The 22,175-nt window shown below is 31.7% G+C and overlaps 1 protein-coding gene across 1 annotated transcript; it reads left to right on the top strand.

Annotated features, from left to right (window-relative positions):
• The first annotated feature begins 2,044 nt into the window (after positions 1-2,044).
• On the top strand, positions 2,045-21,598 carry LOC134720625 (rhophilin-2-B-like). Its single transcript, XM_063582987.1, has 15 exons — positions 2,045-2,232; positions 7,846-7,961; positions 8,523-8,651; positions 9,174-9,249; positions 9,712-9,789; positions 10,846-10,964; positions 14,506-14,614; positions 15,308-15,457; positions 15,916-16,011; positions 16,277-16,433; positions 16,704-16,823; positions 17,616-17,736; positions 18,088-18,241; positions 18,782-18,931; positions 19,781-21,598. Exons 1-15 carry the CDS (start codon positions 2,164-2,166, stop codon positions 20,126-20,128), a joined length of 1,992 nt encoding a protein of 663 aa, XP_063439057.1. The 5' UTR covers positions 2,045-2,163; the 3' UTR covers positions 20,129-21,598.
• The last annotated feature ends 577 nt before the right edge of the window (positions 21,599-22,175 follow it).

Here is a 22,175-nt window from a genome sequence, read left to right as displayed (position 1 = left end):
TAGTTTGTATGCAGTTGTATTAGAATTGGCACACCTCATTTCCATAGCGATTATTTGGTCCATTTTTTACATTTAGAATTTGGTTTAGTTTACCTGTAAGTATAGTTTCAATTGGAACTTGTAAATGTATACTCCATGTGCAGGTGCACGGCGATCAGTAATATACAAGTCAGTTACACATAAATCAAACTTGAGTCACAATGGCAAAAATTGTATACTTTTTTTGTTAAGTTTTGTCTATTAACCGATTCTCATAATCAATTTCAGTCCAGCTATATACTGTTTATGGACGTAATGGCAGTATGGACGTCCTGTCTGCCTCGTCATAGCTGCATCTGTGATATTTTTAATTTCAATTCATAAGAACTCATATGCGACTGTGTCACAACTTCAACTTCTATATTGATTCTTTATTGTCTGCTTAACGTCCAGTGGCATATATTTCATGCATGTTTAGGACCGGAACAACTACCGTATAACCAATAAACTATACTGCTTGAAATTTGAATTGAGAGGACATCTTATGAGTGTGGGTTGAAATGTAAAGTTGAGGGATAATGCTAGCCCATCTTCATTCTTCTCGAGAAACTCGTAAATAAATTTACCAAATTGAAACAACTATACGGTAGGTTTTAGTGACATTGTATGGATTGGAGTTATCTTTCTTGCACCGCCAGCTTCTTCTTCTTCTTCTTTATGTAAATCCCTCCAGCGTTGGAGCACACACAGCTAGCTGTGTTTCCTTAACCAAGGATTTGTATAGTATAGTCTAACTATACAAATCCTTGCCTTAACGGATTAGTTTTTAAAAAGTTAACATATTCACAAGTTTTTCCAAATTGTAATGAAATCCTCCACCAGAACGTTGCACATGCACAAAATTTATTTACAGAAATGTACATATTATATACACGGATGACCCATTCATTATCCAGGATGTAGATACGGCGATAAAAGCAATGTCTAGTTAAATAAGATCAATTAACTATTTTGGCTGTTAAATTCACTGGATAGAGTTAATGAATTAAAAGGTCTTCATTCATATGGGAGCCAAGAAGAGCAAGCCAAAATACTATGCATTTAGAAGATGCTACAGATGGTTATTTGCTATCTAATGTTGATATCTCTGTTAATAAGCGATGATATATTTTGCGTTATAAGAGTTAGTTCTACATTGTTCTAAAATTTTAAAGTCTTGCAGTACACACGTTCAGGCTTGTATATATGGTGTATATTATAGTTAAGCAAGCAGATATTAACGTTCTAAATAGTTATGCATAAACATCACACTAAAGTTTTTTTTAACGGCAAGTATTTTACTATTTATGATATATATCTGATAGACACATTGGTGATAAATATTGTCATTAGTGTCGTTATGGGGAGCTGTAATACCTAGGGAAGTGTTATATCTCGGCTGATAGTCTCTTTTTGTGAATTTCATAGCAGTATTTTCTGGACATATTTTCAGTCTTTCCAAGTATTTCTGGGTTGTTCGGTATAATGTTCAGATTTGTAATAGATAGGTTCCCGTTAACATGCGGCTTTGCAATTGCTTTTCTAATGTCCGAGACTGATGAAGAAACTGTAGCCCAAACTGGATGTGTGACACCTATTGTTAAGTTCGAAATTGCTAAATTTTGTAGAGTTGATTTTTCTTCACATTCTAGGCGTAGTTTGTTAGTCCAATGACCGTTTATTGCTGATTTTGTCCGTTTTTTCCATTCTATTTTGAATACTTCTTTTCGACTAATTCCAGAAAGAAAGGTAGGTTGTACATCTCTAAATTTTCTGCTGTTTTGGTGAAGAAGCTTGTTGAGCCAGCTGGCTCTCACAAATATTGTCATAAAATAATGTTTAATGAATGCTTTTGTCTAAAATAATATAAACAAATTTTGTTTTTCTGTTATTTCTTGTTCTTATGCGTCCTTTATTTAGGAAATAAATAATTTCAGGCATATGATTAGAATTGAAGTACAAACTTTACGGGACTAACCTACACATATTATCCTTTTCATTTGGACTGGATTCCTATATTCTGATCTGGTATCCTGTATACAGTAACGTCACACCTTTGCCTTTGGTTTCTAGAGATAAAGTTTCAAGTGAAAGAGGAAGATGTCTAAAATGTTACCGTGAAGTGGATTATGTTTCACGCCTGTCATGATGAATGGAGTGACTACAAACGGGACCCCAGTCACACCCAAGAGTGAAGACAAAAGCAAGAGAAAGGTTTCTAATCTATTTATCTATCTAAACTTATAGTACACTCACTCACCTGCTCACTGCACAGAAAGAAGTATTGTCTGTTTTAAAAATGATATCAAAACAGTAATTTTTTTATCACATATTTCAAATATTTGTAACGATAACATTGGAATTTGCAAATAACTTGCTTTAGTGTTATTTCTGCAATGCAATGTTTCCCCTCCTGACATTTGACAAGCTAGAGGGGGAGCTAGTCCAAATAATTATGATGTCTTGAAAGGCTATTATGATTTTTTAGGGGGAGCAGGACAGGATCAGGTGTGTTTAAGTTCGGCATATTGGGATTTGATGTTTTTAAAAGTCGGAACCTCTGAACATACGAAAATACGAAATATTTTATTAAAGAAAGCTATGTTCAAGGGTCTGGATGGAGTGGTCTGTTATTCTGTAAACATTTAATTTTCACCCCTTTTTTCTCTAATCTTAAAAAAAAACCTTTTTTCTCTAATTTTCATTTTTTTTACCCGTTATTCTCTAATTAAGAAATAATTCCTACATTTCATGCTCTATATGCTCATTTTAACATGGGTAGGCATTATATTTGCCGATATTTTACACTTGCTCATTTTAACATGGGTAGGCATTATATTTGTCTGTATTTTACACTTGCTCATTTTAACATGGGTAGGCATTATATTTGTAATGTGGTCAAATATAATGCCTACCCATGTTAAAATGAGCAATTAGAGCATGACATGAAGGAATAATTTCGACTCTAACATGACAAATACAATGTATTTATAGGTCAAAGCGTACGAAAATACTGTTAGAATTTTTGGCTGTGCTCGTTTCCTCCCCAAGGAGTCTGTATATTGCATTTCATATTTGATAAGTTTAAAAGCTACGAGCAGGGTAAATAAAATGTATATGTTGTTCGATAAAAATATATATTATAAAAGTTTATGTTAGCTGCTGAAATGTAAATATTTAAAAGGATAACGATGGAAATAACGTTAATATAAAAAGTGCGTGCCCATGTGTAAAACATATTTTTTGTGCTCATTAGAACACGGCTTTGTTAACAAAGCGTAATAAGGACGTCATATTAGAATCTTTATTTTTCAAGGGCGTTATTCTTTAATCATTTAACCCAATCCAAACCCTCATTTTCCGTATGCATAGTGACCTTTCTCGTAAAAATCTGGTGATTGCAATACCCATGGATATGTCACTAAAATAAACTATTATCTGATTATTCCTGTTGTACACATTTTAGATATCAATGCTTCTTTGTTGATTGTTTTCTATAAGGTGACAATCAGTGAAACACGACAATGAATGAGTGCGCACAGATCTTAAGTTTTTGTGCAAGGCCTTCAAAAATTGCTCCTTGGGGATCCCCGGACTTGTAAATGAGCAGTGTTTTGAAGATAACAGTCGAATGGGATTTTCATTGTCCATGAAATTACACTTAAATGATAAGTAAAGACATCTGCAAAGGGCAGATTATTCAAAATTCTATTAGAGCAAAGAAATCATAAGAGTTCAATAAAAGAAGATAGGATGACTTTTTTACTTCTGTAAGTAAAAAATCTGAATGTCTAAGGGACATAACTCAGCCAATATTTTTTTTTACCTATACAAGTTAATAAAATTCACTTGTATAAGTATCCTACAAATTTACTTACATAAGTATATTTATATTACTTCTTCAAGTAATTAAAAATAACTTGTACAAGAAGTACATTTGTACCCCTGACTAGGATACATTGTGTGTTTGCGTAAAAAATGATAAAATCATGCACACAAGACTAAGTTTTTGATACACCTATATATGTACATGCATTAGTTCAAGAATTGGATAAACATTATTTTTCACCAGTCACTTTTTTCAAATGACTTTAAGGGGGGTCTAAAATTCAGTTTGACAGCTTCAGATGTACTAATTTGTGACCTTCTTTAACTGGACCAAATCACAGCTTAAGGGGGTTCGCGGGTCTAAATCATTTATATAGGATTTCTCTATATTTTTCTATAAATGAACTTTATCTTATTGTTAATAGAAAAATAAAATAAAAATGTGGGGTCACCGTTCATTTGCGCTCACAATCTGCCATCGAAAGAAGCATACATTTTTGTAAAGGTGTTTTTTTTCTGTTGAAGTAATAGGAGAAATAAAGGTAATATCGAAATAAAAAAAAGAAATTTATTACAGAAATCGCTAAAATTTTACAATAATTTAGTTTTAGTACAGCTTATATGGAAATTATATTAAAAAAGATAGGTCACCGATGAGTTGAAAAAGATATTTCAATTTTAGAGCCAAAAAATGGCATTTTTCCACCAAAGGGAGCTAATTTGGAACTTTTTCAATGAAGTATACATTTTGAAAGTCAACTGGGGCCAACACGAATTGATTGTTTTGAATGATTTTTGTACCATATGATCAAGTAACAACTACAAAAGGAAATAAATAAAATTTGTAATGACAAACAAATGTTTGATTTTTTTCTGAAATTTTTATACCCTCGAGCCTCCTTAACAAGAAGATTCAGCACCCACATTATTTTAAACATGTAATTTCATCCTATCATGCATTAATATCAAAAAATTAAAAAAAAGACTAACACTTTCCATCTGAAAGTGTATGGATATCTCTGAAATAGTACCACAAAGTTCCATTTCACTAAGGGAATGTTTGGATTGAGTTTAGGGGTACTGGCTCCCCCAAGGATCAGGGATTAAGGGCAAAAAGGGGCCCAAAACTTTTTTTTTTCTAGTTTCCAGGCATGCTGCATTTGTTTACACTTATCCTAAGTTAGGAATCTGATGTTTGGTACATTGTAGTTGCTGTTTGTTGATGTGGTTCAGAAGTTTTTCTCATTTCTTAGATTTTTATATAGATTAGATCATTGGTTTTCCCGTTTGAATGGTTTACACTAGTCATTTTCAAGGCCCTTTATAGCTTGCTATTTCGTGTGAGCAAAGTCTCTGTATGTGTTGAAGACCTTACTTTGACCTTTAATGGTTTAATTTTACAAATTGTGACTTGGATTGAGAGTTGTCTTATTGGTACTCATATCACATCTTCTTATATCTAATAACGTTAAGTGTTTAAGTGTATGGATCCCTTTGAATTTGTGATACAAGGTTCCATACAACAAAGGATAGGCTGGGATTATAGATCCGAGGAGTGTGTTAAAAGTATGGAAGGAGTTTTATTTAGGGGGTTCATACTTTTTGTTCTCGATATTTTGCCATTTTTTTTTTTTTTTTCCAAATATTTTTTTTGGGAGGGGTCACAATCCAAATTCAGATAGTATCAAGCTTTAATGTTGTGTCCAAACTTGCTCTAACTTTTAAGGGTTTGATATCTGCATTCCTATAAGGCTGCACTCGGCGAAGCATTTTATTAAATTAGTCAAGAAGATCTTAATCATTTTAATGTACATTGTAATACTGGATATGGAACGTTAGAAAATGTCCCCAGGACGTTACATATTGTAGCCCAGTCTAGTTTTCTAAACCACTTGTCTGGTCTAATGAAGGAGGTCAGAGCCCATAATGCCATTTTCAAGTAAAATTTTTAACAAGAGTTTGAAGACCACGCCCAAACCATTAAGGCTCTGACAGTCTTTATTTTACTTTTCATAGTCTTAAATATCTAAAAGTTGTCCAATCCTTTTGATTAAACAGAATGAACTGAAGAACATAATGCAACATATAGTGAATTCAATAACAGGGACTGTGAAAGAAGTATGTTATTCAACATGTTTTTATGACCCATCTATGGGCATTATGTATGTTTTAATTTCTGGTCTGTGCATTCGGTTCGTTCATTTGTTCATTAGTCCGTTCGCTTCAGGTAAAAGTTTGGTAAACTGTTAAAGTTTTTGGGTGAGGTAGTTTTTAATAAAATTGAAGTCCAATCAACTTGAAACTTAGAACAATTGTTCCAATGATATGATCTTTCTAACTTTAATGCCATATCAGAAATTTTCCCCCATTTTGACTGTCCACTGAACATAGAAAATGATAGTGGGGATGGGGCATCCGTGTACTTGGAACACATTGTTTTCAAGATATGCTGTCAGAAACAATTCTTTTTTTACCAAGGGTACCTGTAACAATGTAACATGCATTGTCAGAAACTTCCATTTTCAATGAACTAGTACACAGTTTTATGTAGGGGCCAACTGAGGACCACCTTAGGGTACAGGATTTTCTTGTTGTGTTGAAGACCCATTGGTGGTTGTTGTCTCTTTGACATATTCCCGATTTCCATTCTCAATTTATTTCATGAAAATTATGTGATGCAATGTTTATCACTGTTTCTACAGCGTCTCAACAATACATGAATATAAAAATTGATTCTTGCATGCAAGCAGTAATTTCTGCTCACATTAACTTTTATCAAATAAAAGACTTTGCAGTTATGTTGCAGGATTTGATGTCCATTTTGACATACAAAGTGTGAAAACATGGAGTTTATTGCATACGATATGAATGTTTATGAGTGTGTTTGACGACTTTGGTGGAAAGAGAAGAGAATAAAAATTATTTGATAGTGTTGTCATTATATAAAAACATGTTTTAATTCAAGGTTGAATTTTAATGTGTCAACCTTCTGCAACATCATGTATTACAGGTAGTAGTATTCGTTATAATCCTCAGGCAAAAACTGTCAGTATTACCACCACACTTAACAAGCACTAGTCTTTGGATAGTAACACTTCTCTCTATCTATCCTATAATTTTACACGATGGGTTACACAATTATTTGATGAATCTGATGGATAATATAGATTTAATCATTGGATGTTATAATATTAATAATCATAATGTAGGTATTTCTGTTATTTTAAAAGGGAAAATATTTTAATTATTTTTTTTACACATGATGTGTGTCTTTATTATCTCTATATAATAGTATTTGACATGGTTCACTAATCATGTTAAATTCACTTTTGAATTGGTATGCGGAAATTTAAATGTTGTGGCCTTTTTATGTGGACTGTTATTAAATTGTTTAAAATTTATTCAGTTGGAGAACTTTATTGACAATAATGACAAGATCAACTGTAATTAGTGAAATTATATATTCCGTTCCCACATACAATGTATTTATTTCTAAATCTCCAATAAGATGCTTAGAAAGGTTTATGGCGGAAAAGTATTTTGGCTTATTGACATGTTTACAATTAAAAAAGCAAAAAAATTAGAAATCTATTTATTCATACTTATGTTATGAAACTTAATACAAGATATTTGTGACATTTTATTATTGATCAATATTTAAAGAAAAATATATTTTGACAAATTTAAATGTGATTTATTGAATTTTAAATGTCACATTAGATTTGATTTTAAACATGGAATGGTTGTTATCAATGCATGTAAAACATTTCCGATCTAATTAAGGAATGTTTGACATTCAACATGTACAAGCTCATCCAACTGTCACATCAAACCTGTATTCTTTTTCATAGTCAGTCCAGGGAACTGAAGATCAACAGATTTATTTGAAACAATGTGAAATTGTAGTTATATAAGCTACTGACCATTTTATTTGAATTATTTAAGGGTCACATGCATTGATTTGTATACATGTAAAATCTTCATGGTTTAATTTTTCAGGGGTCAGATCCTTTGATCTCTACTGCCAGAGGGAAGTTACAATCACGAAGATCTAAACTCAATGATCAGATTAATCGTGAACTACGTATGAGAAATGGAGCAGAGAACCTATTTAGGTAACTTTTCTTATAAATGAGCAATTCCATGCAAAATGAACAAAAACACTTCTTGATAAAACTTACAGTACTTATTATTAAAGTTTTGAAATATTTTTGAAAATCATATTTATTCATTAAAAAATGTTATTGATATCAACATATAACTATTTGTTATCCACAACAATGCTATATGTTGCCGAAATAAAACCTTTATCAATGTTTATTACTCTATAGAAAAAAATATTAAAAGTTTTCACAATTCTTACTTATTTATGCCTGAAGATTGGAACACAACAGTTAAACCCACAGGAACATGTACCAATGTATTTTAAGATGAATTATATTTGAAATAAAAACCTAATATTCAGAACAGTTTTTTCTTAAAACACTGTACAGTGGAAATTTTCCAACATCTTGCTTTAACTAGTCCTAGAATATGCCTATCCTTGCAAAAAAAATCTGAGTATTCCAACACCCTGCTTAATCAGACATTTTTTTCTGGTCCCCAGTGTGTCGTATAACACAGGTTTCACTGTACTTCGTTCATCTTTATGCAACACTTATAATTTGTTTGTACAGGGCAACTGGCAACAAACGACTGAAGGAGTTGGTGGCTGTAGAGTTATCTTTCTTTAATTCTAATATACAGTTATTGAAAGAAGAACTCTCAGATCTAAACAGCAATGTAATCGTTTACCAGCATGAAAAGTATGTACACATCTTATAAGTACAACGTTATGTTTAATATAAATTGTAACCTTGAAATATAAACATTCTCAACAGATAAAAAGATACATGCAACTAAATTGTAACATTTAGCTTATAACAGGTATTAAAAATGTCACTTTAAACTTTACATTTTTATCGATTTCATTTATCTGGGCTTTTGTAAGAAATTCAATTTTTATGCCTCAGTTTCAAAGCTTTCCTATATTTGTTGGTGCACAAACGATGCCATACAGTGGGGGATTTTTCAGTTCCACTTTCAAATAGTTTAATGTAAACATTTAACGACAGGTCTTTTAACAAAAGGTCAAATAATGCAAAATGGATTTATTAACTATCTTGCTAAAACAATTGCCTCAGAAGTGATACCTATGATTATTTATTTGTAACTATACACTTCTAAATTGAATATGTGATAGTGCTTCATGATTTTACTGTTACAATGTATCTTGTGAAAAAATTATTAATTATTTAGATTTTTATGAATCTTTAATTGTATTTTAGCTGTACCAGTAATGTACCTATGATACCATTAGGATTGAAAGAAACAACAGAATGTGACATTGAGATACCTATAAAGGTAATCAACTAATACAATACATACTAAGGATTTATCTAGAAAAAATAACAAAATTCACTATATAGAACATACATCTTCTGATCAAAACGGAGAGGGAAAGAATGAAACATTTACTTGTTTAGGCCTTTACCTAATAGCCATTAATATAGGGATGTGGGGTGAGTGTGATTGGATAAACTCCTTTTGTAGATCTCCTGTGACAATACAGTAATATATTAGATACAGTGAGGGTAGCAATTATCTATGTTGAATTTTGAAGTATTGCGTACAGTTTTTGTAATGTCTACTCAAACTTTTATCTATCAAAGAACAGAATATTTACCTATTTAGTTAGGCTATTGGTCATGGTACCTCCCTTAAGCAATGCTAGGACATTTCTGTTTTTTTTTTGTTGTCCTGGTAAATATAAATCATGTAATATAAATATGAAATGAACTTATGTAGAAGTATGTTGTATTGCAGGACTTTATATTGGAACATTACAGTGAAGATGGCTCTGTTTATCAGACTGAGATAGATGAACTATTACTGTTTAGAAAGGTATATATCTCTTTTGAAATAACATATTGGTTTGTTGGTTTGTTAAAATACACTCTTTATACACAAGATATACTAGGTGACTCAGTTAAACATCACTTCTGATTGTCATACATGTGAAACTCCCGACCTGAGTACAATAATCCTGTTATCAGGGGTCTCCTCCCTTCCTCCTGTTTAGGAGAAAAAAATCCTGTGTATGAAAAATTTCAAAAGTTCAGACTGATTAAAATCCTTGTCAGCTTTACTTCTTTTTAATAATGTGATATCATTCAAATAGAAAGGCAACAAGGGTACTATAAACATAAAACATTTTGATGGAAATTCGAAGAAAAAAAAAAACACTTTCAAAAACAAATTCTACATGATACGGTTACATTTACAAAATTTATGTCAATAAAAACCACCTGATCTGAGGTCCAAACTCCTGACCAAAATATCCAAATCTCCTAATCTGAGTATCACAGTCCAGCACATGTATGGATTGTGAATTTCAACAGTAAATGGGTGTTATCAGAAACATCAGTCAGTCTATTCTATAAACTGTAGGACACCTTTACCCACGAAATCCACGAAAATTGATATTCCACGAATAATGATTAATCCTCAGTTTTTGCATGGCAGGATAAAAAAATCTTGAGTGTTGTCACTCTAAATAACCCTATTTCAATCTGAATCACTTGATCATCTTGGGTATACTGTATTCATTGTGTGATGTTATCATCAATGACCAACAAAAACAGGCAAAGGGATAGAAATATGTTTCAATTTTGGATTAGTCAATTTCAAAAACAAAATCAATGTTGTGTAAGCAAATTAGTTCACAAATATTACAAAAAATCATGATTGTATATACTCTTATTAATTGCAACACTGTTTTAAAAGATTTGCATGTACATATATCATTTCAAAAAGATTTGTGACCATAGGTTGAAAGTTAATTGTTCTTTTGTAATTCATTACTCTGGCAATTGTAGCATGTAGACATAAAAAGGAAAACTAAAATAAATTATTGGCTGTGGTTTCTATTTAATTTACAAATTTTAACGCTTGTTGCAGGCAATAAGAACTCCACAGAGAAATGAAGAAGGCGTTGAATTGTTAACGGAGTATGTAAATCAGTTGTACTATGTGGAGAAAAGATTTTCTGATAAGATGACTGGCTTACATTTTCACTGGTAAGAAAAAGTTGTTTTTGGGGAAAGACGGCTTCAAGCCGTCAATCCCCTATGGGGTTGACCAGAGAGACACTCCCTCACATCATTCATTTTGATTTTATACATGTTATAGTGTGGAAAACCCCCCAACAAATCTTACTTAGATTGAAGAGAAGGAGACCCAGAAATGAATAGTTTGACTTTAAACACTTTCATACATGTGATTCTTCCGGCGGGAGTCAAAATCTCCCGCTTTTCAGACCCTCTTCCGTCCCTCCCGTTAAAATTTGAAATCTTCCGCTTTTTGAAAATGTCAATCTCGAAAATTTCAGTAGACATGTTTGTTTACAAAATTTTATTACAGACAGAGAAAAAGTCCGAGAAACCCGAAATTTATATGGGAAAAGTCCGAGAAAACCGGAAGTCACGATTTTCTGTTTTGATTTTGTTTGAAAAGTAAATATTCAATTAGCGTCCTGTAATCAATGAAGGTGTTAAGGATTACACTGTGTATACAACAATAAAAGACAATTGGCAATACCTGGTGATAACTAGCAAGTTTAAGATACATACCAGGATGATTAAAAGTGAAATATTGACAACAGATTAGTTGTATAAACAACGACTTTGTGCTTTAATTATTTTGAATGTGTTGATAACAATTCTGCAAGGATCAGTTACTGAATCTCAGAGACAAATGAAAGCAACTCAAATATGATATTTATGGCTTGTATTCCATCCAGTATGAGTATGTTAACCTTGGACAACTCTAAAATTTAATATTTGACTAAATGCAAACCGTATGTTATCACCAAATACCCCAAGCAGCAAATTAAAGAAGACCAATTATCTAACCAAATCCAACTCTGCCTGGAGATCTGAGTTCAAATGGTGCAACTCCAGTGCATAAGGTCAATACCATGCTTACTACACTTCATGCAAAGCTGACTATGGTGGCACTAATGACTTGACCAAATATGGAGACAGCTACCCAACAGAAAACCAACTACAAATGTTTATCATTTCAACACCTTCTGTTACTAGCATGATTAGTAGTGGTACCAAAAGTTGACAATGTAGCTTAAGCGGAGATACTTTTTGCCAACTATGTATCATGGCTATCCACTTACTCTTGAACTATACATAGTAATAAATATTTGAATAACCCATTATCTTTATTTTTTTCAAGTAAAAATGGCTATGCAGGTGTTGAAAGGTATGGAATCATTGCTTTGTTAACAAAAAAAGAAGATATATGCAGTTTGAAAACACATTAAAAAAACATTGCGTGCGTCGATAAAAGGTCGATTAAAAATCTCCAGTTATGAAGCCCAAACTCCAGCTGAAAATTTCCAAATCTCCAGTTGTGGCTTGACAACTCTGTCACATGTCTGCACTTTTTTACACATTTCCCTTCTGTTTCTCACAAAATTATCGTATCTTGAACTCTCCTTTACACTATTTACGTTTATTTTACAATTCGGAAAAATTAGTATGACGAGATATTCTAAATATATCCAACCTACATTGCATTTTATAGTGACGTCATTCTTGGAAGAAGCAGGGATATCCTTCACCAGTTCACTGGTGTAATATTTCAATCATTCTTAGAGATCGTGCACTAATTACAAATTTGTATTTGTTAAATCTAAACATAATATTGTTTACTGTAGATGATTTAAACATTAACATACAATACTTTAATTTGTAGGTCAACAACTTTCAAAATAAACAAAGATAGTGGGGTTACATGAGACAGGGGAAAGAAACGATTTTATTACTTTTTTCGAGTCCTACTAATCAGAGACAAGAACGTCAAAAAGCGACAAGAAGCGTCAAGAAGACTATTTAGCGACAAGAAAAAAATCTTCTTCTTGTCGCTTCTTGTCGCTAATTAGTGAGACCACTTTTTCTATAAAAATTCTGAGAATCTTCCTCCAATTCAGGAGCACCTCAATTGATGAGTAATTATCCACTAAAATAAAAGTTAATGTATTTAAACACTTCAAATGTAACATTTCATTGGATAAGTAGTCTTCTATTAAAACTAAATTTTGGTGTACCTACATAATCATTGTAATGGTAAAAAAAAAAATTAAAAAAATTTGCATTTTGTAGTTTAAACATATTTATTACATGTTGTGTATTTACAAATATTTCAAAATCAAGATTTGGAAACAAGCTTCACACAGTTTACATCTCTCATATTGTTTTTTTTATTAGTACCTGATTCCCTGTGATGAGAGTTATAACTCTGAACTTCAACAATGGAAATTTAAAACTGAATAGATTTTTCAGTCCACACTTTCGAAAGAAAAAACCTAAAAATCCAAGAGAACTGTCACAAAAAATGGAAAATGGCCCAAGCCTGCAGTTCAGTAGTACACAATCAAGATTTCAGAAAATATTGTAGTTGTTGTGAAATGACAGAATTCAGTTGAGTTTTATAATTAGCTATCAACTTTAATCAAATGTTTAGATTTAGAAGATGCAGATCTCTTCCATTGGTCCAAATTGAATCCTAATCTAAGGAAATGAAATTACATAAACAACAATTGATTTCAATATTGACAACCTTTCTACATGTTCTAGCTGTTCTCTTTTTCATTCTTCATATGAAAACTATCAAAAGATACCCCCCCCCCCCCCCCTTTTCCAAAAACATAATTAAATAGAAACAAGGGCCGTCTTTCCCCTCAGAGCTATTCAGCTCTTTGATTTAAGAGAGGGTGTTTGAATTCACTGTTTGTTGGTAATTTTTGGCTCACCTGGCCCGAAGGTGTAGACCAAATGTTGTTACTTTGTAGCCGATCCATCATCCAAAATGGCCGCCAGCGGGGGACTCAGTTGAACATAGGACCCTATGGGAAATATATACAAATGACTTCTTTAAGAGAACCATTGAATGGAATAAAACCAAACATAGCATGAATGTTCCCTATGAGGTGCTGACGAAGTGTTGTTACTTTGTAGCCGATCCATCATCCAAGATTGGTGCCACTGGGTGACTCATTTTATCTATATGGGAAACACATACAAATGTCTTCTTTAATAGAACCACAGAATGGAATGCAGTATCAAACCAAATTTGGCTTCAATCATTATAGAAGTATCTGTGATGAATTTTATCTGTTTTATATGACTTCAAAAACCCAAGTTGAGTCAGGTGAGCAACTCAGATTATTGAGAGCCTCTAGTTGTAATTTATTATAAACCTTATTTATTTTTTCTCTTTAATTATGTTTTCCTTGTATATTACAGGTGAATTAATCAATATTTTAGTTGTAGCAGTAGTACATTTGATTGGTCTTTTATTTTTTCAATGAGGATAGTTTCGTTGAACAAGGAAACCAAATTTATATCTTCTTTCTTTCAGTTTCAATATGACTATTTTGCATGAGTTTTCAGGTCAGTTAATATTCATAGAATTATTGACTGGAAGAAATTGTTTTTGTATATCTTTTGAGAAAAAAATGATCTGTTTCATACAGGTATCATAAAAAATAGTTAACATTAAACTAAAAACAGAAATTCGATAAAAATAAAATTTTCTTTCATTCAGGTATGATTCCTTAACTGGTGTGCCAAACACACAGAAAACCATAGGTTTTGAGAAAGGCAGTGTGCTGTTTAATATTGGTGCTTTATATACACAGATAGGCTGTAAACAGGTTTGTAGAAGACTTGTACTGTTTAGTATCTTTGCTTCATACAAAATCATTTCAATATACATGCACTGAGGTACTTTTTATATACAAAGACAACATATTTGATATTATCAAGGGTGTTAAATATAGCAACAAATTTCAAATAAAATGTTATTTTTATGCCCCATTTATGGGTATTATGACTTCTGGTCTGTGTGTCTGTTTGTCTGTCCTGCTTAAGGTTAAAGTTTTTGATCAAGGTAATTTTTGATGAAAGTGAAGTCCTATGAACTTGAAACTTAGTACACATGTTTGTTACAATATGATGTTTCTAATTTTTATGCCAAATTAGGGTTTTGACACCAATTTCACAGTCCACTGAACATAGAAAACTGCATTTGGTTTTAGTTGGACTTTTGCTGTCAAACTAATGAGAAAAAATACATTTAGGCAAAAACAGATTTTATTGAACTGGTTTATTTAAGATTGTTTGATAGATGTGTAAGTAGATACAGTGTTCTGAGAATGCAACTGACAGCCTTGAATGTCACTTAATGTAAATGATAGTCTTAAAAAGAGTAAATTTAAGAATAAAGATTGTTTGATAGACATTCTAGTAGATACAGTGGTCTGAGAATGCAACTGACAGCCTTAAATGTCACTTAGTGTAAATGATAGTCTTCAAATGAGTAAATTTAAGAATTTTTCATATTTTAGGATAGAACGAAGGAATCTGGAATAGAATCTGCTATAAAGAGCTTCCAGTTAGCAGCAGGAACATTAGGGTACATACACAACCACTTTACAAACCCTCCCAGTATGGACATGCAACCAGAATCATTGACCATGTTAGTACAGCTCATGATGGTAGGTGGCGCTTCTCATTATAGGAATAAGGCGTTAATTATGCAGAGAATTTTTATGTGAATTTATAGTGTTTAATATACCATGAAATTACATTTATATTATACAGAATATGTTTGCTTTCACAACATGTTCTCATCGCTATTAACTAGGTGATTAAAAATTACATCCATGAGATGTACTCAACTACGTTAAAATTTACCTGAGATTTCAAAAATAATCATTTTTACACAATCTTGCTCTTTTAACACAATTTCAGTTTGAATAGAGATTTGGCTAATACATCAATGAGACAGCAACCAAACAGCTTCTTTCACCAATAAAAACTGACTGCCAAGAAATAGCCCAACAGTATTAGAGGTTGTGTATAACACCAATCAATCAATCAATATACAGTGATAGCAGTGGTATGAATAAATTATGTATTTAAAACAATGTCCTAATCATTTATATAATTTCAGTGTCAAGCTCAAGAATGTGTATTTGAAAGATTTGTCATGAAAGATCTGCAGGATGGAATGGTGCCTTATATTAAAGCTGCTCAAGAAGCCATGATGGTAAGATGTATTTTCAACTTTAAGAATTATTTATAGATGAATAATAAGTATCTTTCATTTTCAGGTAATTTTTGTTCAATTATAACAGTTAATATTATATTAATGTATCTGCATTTTCAGTGTTTTCAGTGAACCATTTTTATCAGTATTCATTTAATTTAACGATGACATAAACTTTTTTCCCTTGTAACCTGTGTTTTAAATCTAGTTTACTTATTTTTCATTTATCTGCGTTAATAGCTATATTTGTTAATTAAAATTCCAGGTATCTGTGTATTATGAAGAAACAGCATTATTAATGTCCTCTGACCCAGTAAAGGACTACATACCTTACTCATGGATATCAATGGCTCAAGTTAAACATGAGTATTTCAAAGCTCTAGCTCATCACAACATGGCTTGTGCAATATTAGATCCTACCGGTGAGAAAATCCTTCAAAATATATAAGAATGCTTTAATGCTTTTTAACCTGGAAAAGTAAAAATCTAGTAATGGTAACATAATTTATTCTATATTTTGCTTATAAATACCTGAATTTTTCACAAGTTCATATATTCAGCATTGAGATTTTTCTGTGACCAACTTTTCTGTATTTTGAGATTTAAACTGGTGATTAATTAATTTTCTCATGTTTGTATAATCAATATATTTCTACTCTGGGTGTTCTGAAACAAGTTTTTTTACATTACAGATGTAGAGGATGAGTATTCACTTCAGTATTTCCTTTCTGCTCATCTTAGTACAGAAGAAGATACAAACGAGAATAGTAAGATGAAAATCCCACGTAGTTCTGAAGAAAGAATTCAAATAGGTAGGTTTAGTGAAAGTATTTAAGAAAAAAAAAAATTTGCTCTTAAAATCCGAATGTTTTGACAGCATAAAAGAACATTCACACCAACGCCCAACTCTGAATTAAAATTGAAACAGAAAATATGTAACGACCCACAGTTACAGACAAAGAACAACAAACATGAACAAAGACTAGTGTTTGCTGCTTTTAGAAGTAAGAGCAAGACTGGTCAGACAAGATTCAGAATAATATGTGTTCAGGTAAAGAAACAAATTTTCTTTTATTGCATTGTGGGTAAATTATCAAGTTGTGATTGGTTTAACGCCGTCACGTGGTGACCCCCTATGAGTCTGTTGGGGGGTAGTAAATTTCATTGGGGGTCAATGACGTGTTAATGGTGACATCATCTATTGATGCTGTCGTGTTTCATTGTTTGTTCTTCAACAAAACGCAGCAGAATAAGTCCACTGTGCAATAAATTCTTTATATGGTTAACTATGGTTAACTACTGACCGACCCCCTACAGCCTCACCCCCTATGGATTTTACTAACCCTCTATGGTTCGTAGGGGGTCAGTAGCGTGCCATATAATTTATAGTGGGTTGTTCCCTTGTAAACAAGCTTGATAAAAAAAGTAAGGTTTATAATCATTTCATGTCAACATTGTTTTGTCCTGAAATGTATGTTAATATTAACAATTTATTACCCAATCATCAATCCATTCATCCTTTATTGTGCTCATTATTTTCTTATTGCTATGTTTATAAAAGATATAACATGAAATTTTTAATTTTGGATTTTCTTTATTTTTAGGGAAAGCTCATTTGAAAGAATCGTTGAACTGTTATGAAGAAGCTTTACGTCTTCATGATTTATGTAAACAACTTAGAAAGATTGACACCTTCTTAGATATACTGAAAACTTCTCATGATGAGTAGGTATTATTTACATGAAACAGTTAAACACCTGTAAACATATTTATCTTACCTCCTATACATTTCTAGGAATATTATTGGTTTAAAGCAACCAATAGAGACCCTTTATATTTCACACTACCGGTAGGTAAGTAGGATGGGCTAATTTCAATTCATGGCTAGTAGTGGTGTTACATCCCTTTATAAAATCAAAACGGTACAAGCAAAAAGAGATGATTTCAGCTGCCAATTGTTAACTTTTCATTTCTATGTAGCAACCTTCCAGCAGCACCTGCATATGGAGTACATATCTCCCAGTTGATACCATACATTCCAGAGCCATTAACTATTACACTTGTCTTTATTTATAGATGTTTAAAGAAGTTTTCTGAATTGGAAGAAGAAGATAACTTCAATTTAGATCTTGTTCTATCACAGACCATCGTCCCCAGGTCAGAGAGAACACTGGAAACACTTACACCAGACTTCAAAAGTGTCAAGGTTAAGGATATATTTGCTAGACTGGTAAGTTTTACTAACCAAAAATAAATAGTGTTGTACAGTCAAACCTACATTTAAAGGTGACTATTGTATTAGGATTCAAAATACACAGCATAAAAAAAAGTGACCTGACAAGACAGGTTTTTGTTTAACGAAGGTTATCTATATAGCAGATTTGACTGTATTATATGTTGGCCAGCTACAGCTTTTCTAGAAATGAAGAGAATTGTTGTGAAATATACTTTATGAGTACAAGCATGGTAACAGTACTGTATCATCTAAAATTTATTTACTTTCTAGAATTGAAGATATGAATATCCTTTAAAGACCTATAGCTTGGTTTCATTATATAAATTCTTAGTTAGATTATAGCCAAATTCATTCTTTCAGTAAGTAAAATTTATGCAATGCACTTTAGATATTTATTCTATCGATTAAATATACATTGCATTTGTTTAGATCCTACAACATTATTTGATACTAATAAATAAAAACATTAATTGAAATCTTAGGACCTAAATTCAATATTTGATGCTCATAATGATCTATACATTTGATTTTAAGGGTCCTATTGCAATATTCAATGCCAAGAATGAGTGGTCTGCTCCACGTACTGTGATTCTGAAGAAGAATCATGAGCAAGGATTTGGTTTTAGTGTTAGAGGAGATTGTCCTGTCAGGATTGCTGAGATAGAACAAGGCAGTGTTGCTGAGGTAAGTGTTCATTTTTAGGTTATTTAATTGGAGGCTATACACACATCAAAAAGTCATACAGACAAAACTAGCCATAAATACCAAAAACCTTGGTAACCAATAAAAATAATACACCATGTGGATATCCAGTCAAGAATACCAAGCAATTCTGGTTACCAATCAAAAGTATACACAGTGTAGGTAAAACTAGCCAAAAATGCCAAAAATGTTTGTAACCAATGAAAATTTCACAGAATGATAATTACCACTCATAAATAACCCACATTATTGGACATTCAGTCATAAATATTACACAATGTCAATGAGCAATTAAACAATGTCAGAAACCAATAATGAATATTACACATTGTCAGAAACAAGTAATAGATATTCTAATACAACAACGTTTGTAACGTTTAGTTTGATTGGATAACGTCACTTATTTACATGGCATCAATTGACAATTGATGCCTTGGGACGTACGCGCAAGCGCAGACGGCATATTGCAGATTTTAAATACATGTTTTAACGTTGTTTTCTGTCAGTTTCATTAGAATGGAGATAACAATATTGTATTTTAAGCTCTGACGGCATCAATTGGGGATTTGATGGTCGCAAATACCCGTTTACTGTCTCCGCTAACGCATCGCCAGTAAACTTAATTTGCAACCATCAAATCCCCAATTGATGCCGTTGGAGCTTAAAACACAATACAGTTATCTCCTAATTACACATTGCAGAAACAAGTAATTAATATTTTACAATGTCAGAAGCAAGTAATGAATATTATACAATGTCAGAAACCAGTAATAAATATAACACATTGTTGGCAGCCAGTTTTGTATATATATCTGATACTGTGTTTTCCAGGCTGGTAGATTGAAGGTTGGTGATTTCGTAGTGGCTGTTTGTGGCAGAGACACTAAGTGGGCTAAACATGAGGAGGTTGTTAATATTGTTAGACAGTGTGGTAATTCATTAGAACTGAGACTGACAACACCGCTGGAAGTCCCTGATTCCTCACGGGGGTCATCATCACCCTGTACCCCAAGGTCACCAATGAACATGAAGGGTGACAGTTTGTCTAGTCACAGTATCAAAAGTAATCGTAGTAGACTTAGTGCTCCATGGATTTTCATGAGGAAAGGTTCAAAAGAAAAGTCAGACAGGCCTGAAAAGAGTAAAGAGTTAGAAGATGGAGAAATATTTCTAAGATAACAGTTCTGTATACTGGTCAATGTTGGTGGGATAACTCACTTATAATTTTGAATTATTTTAAGCAGGTTGTAAAGTAATGAAATTAGTGAAAATACTTTACTAATGATCTGTTGCCAAAATGTATTTTTCTTACTTACCATATTAAAGTGTTTGATAATAATTGAATAGTTTTCACTTATTCAACTTATTTCTAATAACAGATATAGAAGAATGAAATTTTATATTTAGTCATACACACTTTTGGAAATTAAGATAAATTCAGTAATGATCAGATGTTTTACTTTAATGATAAATATGCATGTTCAATGTTTATATGTAAATGCATTTCTATTTTACATTTTTTTGGAAAGAAAAAAATAATTGACTTTATTTTAACTATTTTTATGTGTATTTTTGATTTATGGTATTGTTAAGTTTTGATCAAGAGAAAATAATGGGTGGAACTGTTTACCAAAGACAGCATTGTGTTTATATCTATGTTTAGACTAGTAATCAGAAATCCATTGAATAGATTGCACATGGTATGATATATAGTAATTTATATATAAAAGTAAAATGTGTAATACATGTAGATGTCAAAAGTGTATAAATGTAGATTTTGTAGTGTATAATAAAACAGTCAGGGTAATTTCAACTTTCATGCCAGAAAGGTTTTAATTGGTCATAATGTTATTTTTGTAATGATGTTTTTACCTACAACAAAATGTTATATAAATAAATTTGTAAACGATCTAGTTGCTTCAATCAAAGGGCAACATTTTGCAGATACTTGTCTGTGCATGAAATTTTGATTGTTTTTAAATCTTCTGATACAAAATAAAACCACTAACATAATGAAGTGCCCCATTTTTTTTTCATTTTTTTTTTAAATATTTCTAAAAAAAAGCATAATTACACAGAGATACATACTGCCAGTACTGCAATATTGATTTATAATGAACATTTATCTAACTGTGCAATAACTTTACCATTGTATCAACAAAACCATACACAATTTGTCTTTTATGAACATTCATTTATTAGAAAATCTATAACTACTTTTAAATTCTTTGTCAATTTCTCATCAGTATGATCTTCTGATGTATGACGGCTTCTTTGTGTATATTGATTAAAAATGTCGTTCTTTGAAAATGATTGCAAATGGTCAAATTTGTTTTAAAAATTTGAAGCAGAAACTTATAAGAGGATTCAATAAGATTTCTTATTCTCTGCATTGGTTGAAGAAAACAAAAAAGTTGTACTGTAATAGTGAAAAAAAACTTATATAGTTGATTTTTTTTCATAAAAGATTATATACTTTTCAATGATTTTAGCACTGTTTATGTCAGCTTTGTATATATATTTCTGCAATGATACACTTAGCACATGATTTTTAACATCACTTGAAGTTGTATATATTACATTAATTGTGTGCCATGAAACAATCAAAATTCCCCTGTGTCAAATGAACAAAAATCACTAGTTTTTATAACACATCAGTGCTATATATATATATTCATGCTTTTTATGTCATGTTTGTGTGCTGATTGGTAATTTGTTAAGTTTTGCATATTTTGTATTTGTTTAGCTTAGTTATCGAACTTTTAATACATATATAAACAGAATACATTAATAAACCCAAGTTGAAGAAATCTGTGAAAGATGAAAGATTCATTAAATTATAAAAGCTGTGTATGAGTTTCTGACTTGACCTTTGCAGAGAGAGGCAAAGGACTGAGGTTTATACATAAATTTGCAAGAATTTTGTTCAGCTAGTGCTTCTATGAAAATTAGAATCACAAAAAACTGAACTGAAAAAAAAATCAAAAAGGAAAGTCCATAATCAAATAGCAAAATCAAAAGCTCAAACACATACACATATGATGTGTACTGATAATTCTGTCACAGGTTTTTATGAAATAAATTTATTATTTCAATCCTACGTAATCAGACAGATTGAATATAAAGTATGTCTCCAACCTTAACATACAAGTTTGACAATACATATTACAATGTATAGATAGGGAAAAACATGATGTGCTATGGATAACTCCAATGTTTGATATTA

The sequence above is a fragment of the Mytilus trossulus genome, chromosome 6 (assembly GCF_036588685.1).
Source record: "Mytilus trossulus isolate FHL-02 chromosome 6, PNRI_Mtr1.1.1.hap1, whole genome shotgun sequence".
In the NCBI taxonomy this organism is placed as follows: domain Eukaryota; kingdom Metazoa; phylum Mollusca; class Bivalvia; order Mytilida; family Mytilidae; genus Mytilus; species Mytilus trossulus.
The sequence above is the reverse complement of the archived record's forward strand: the minus strand, read 5'-3'. Positions and strand labels throughout refer to the sequence as shown.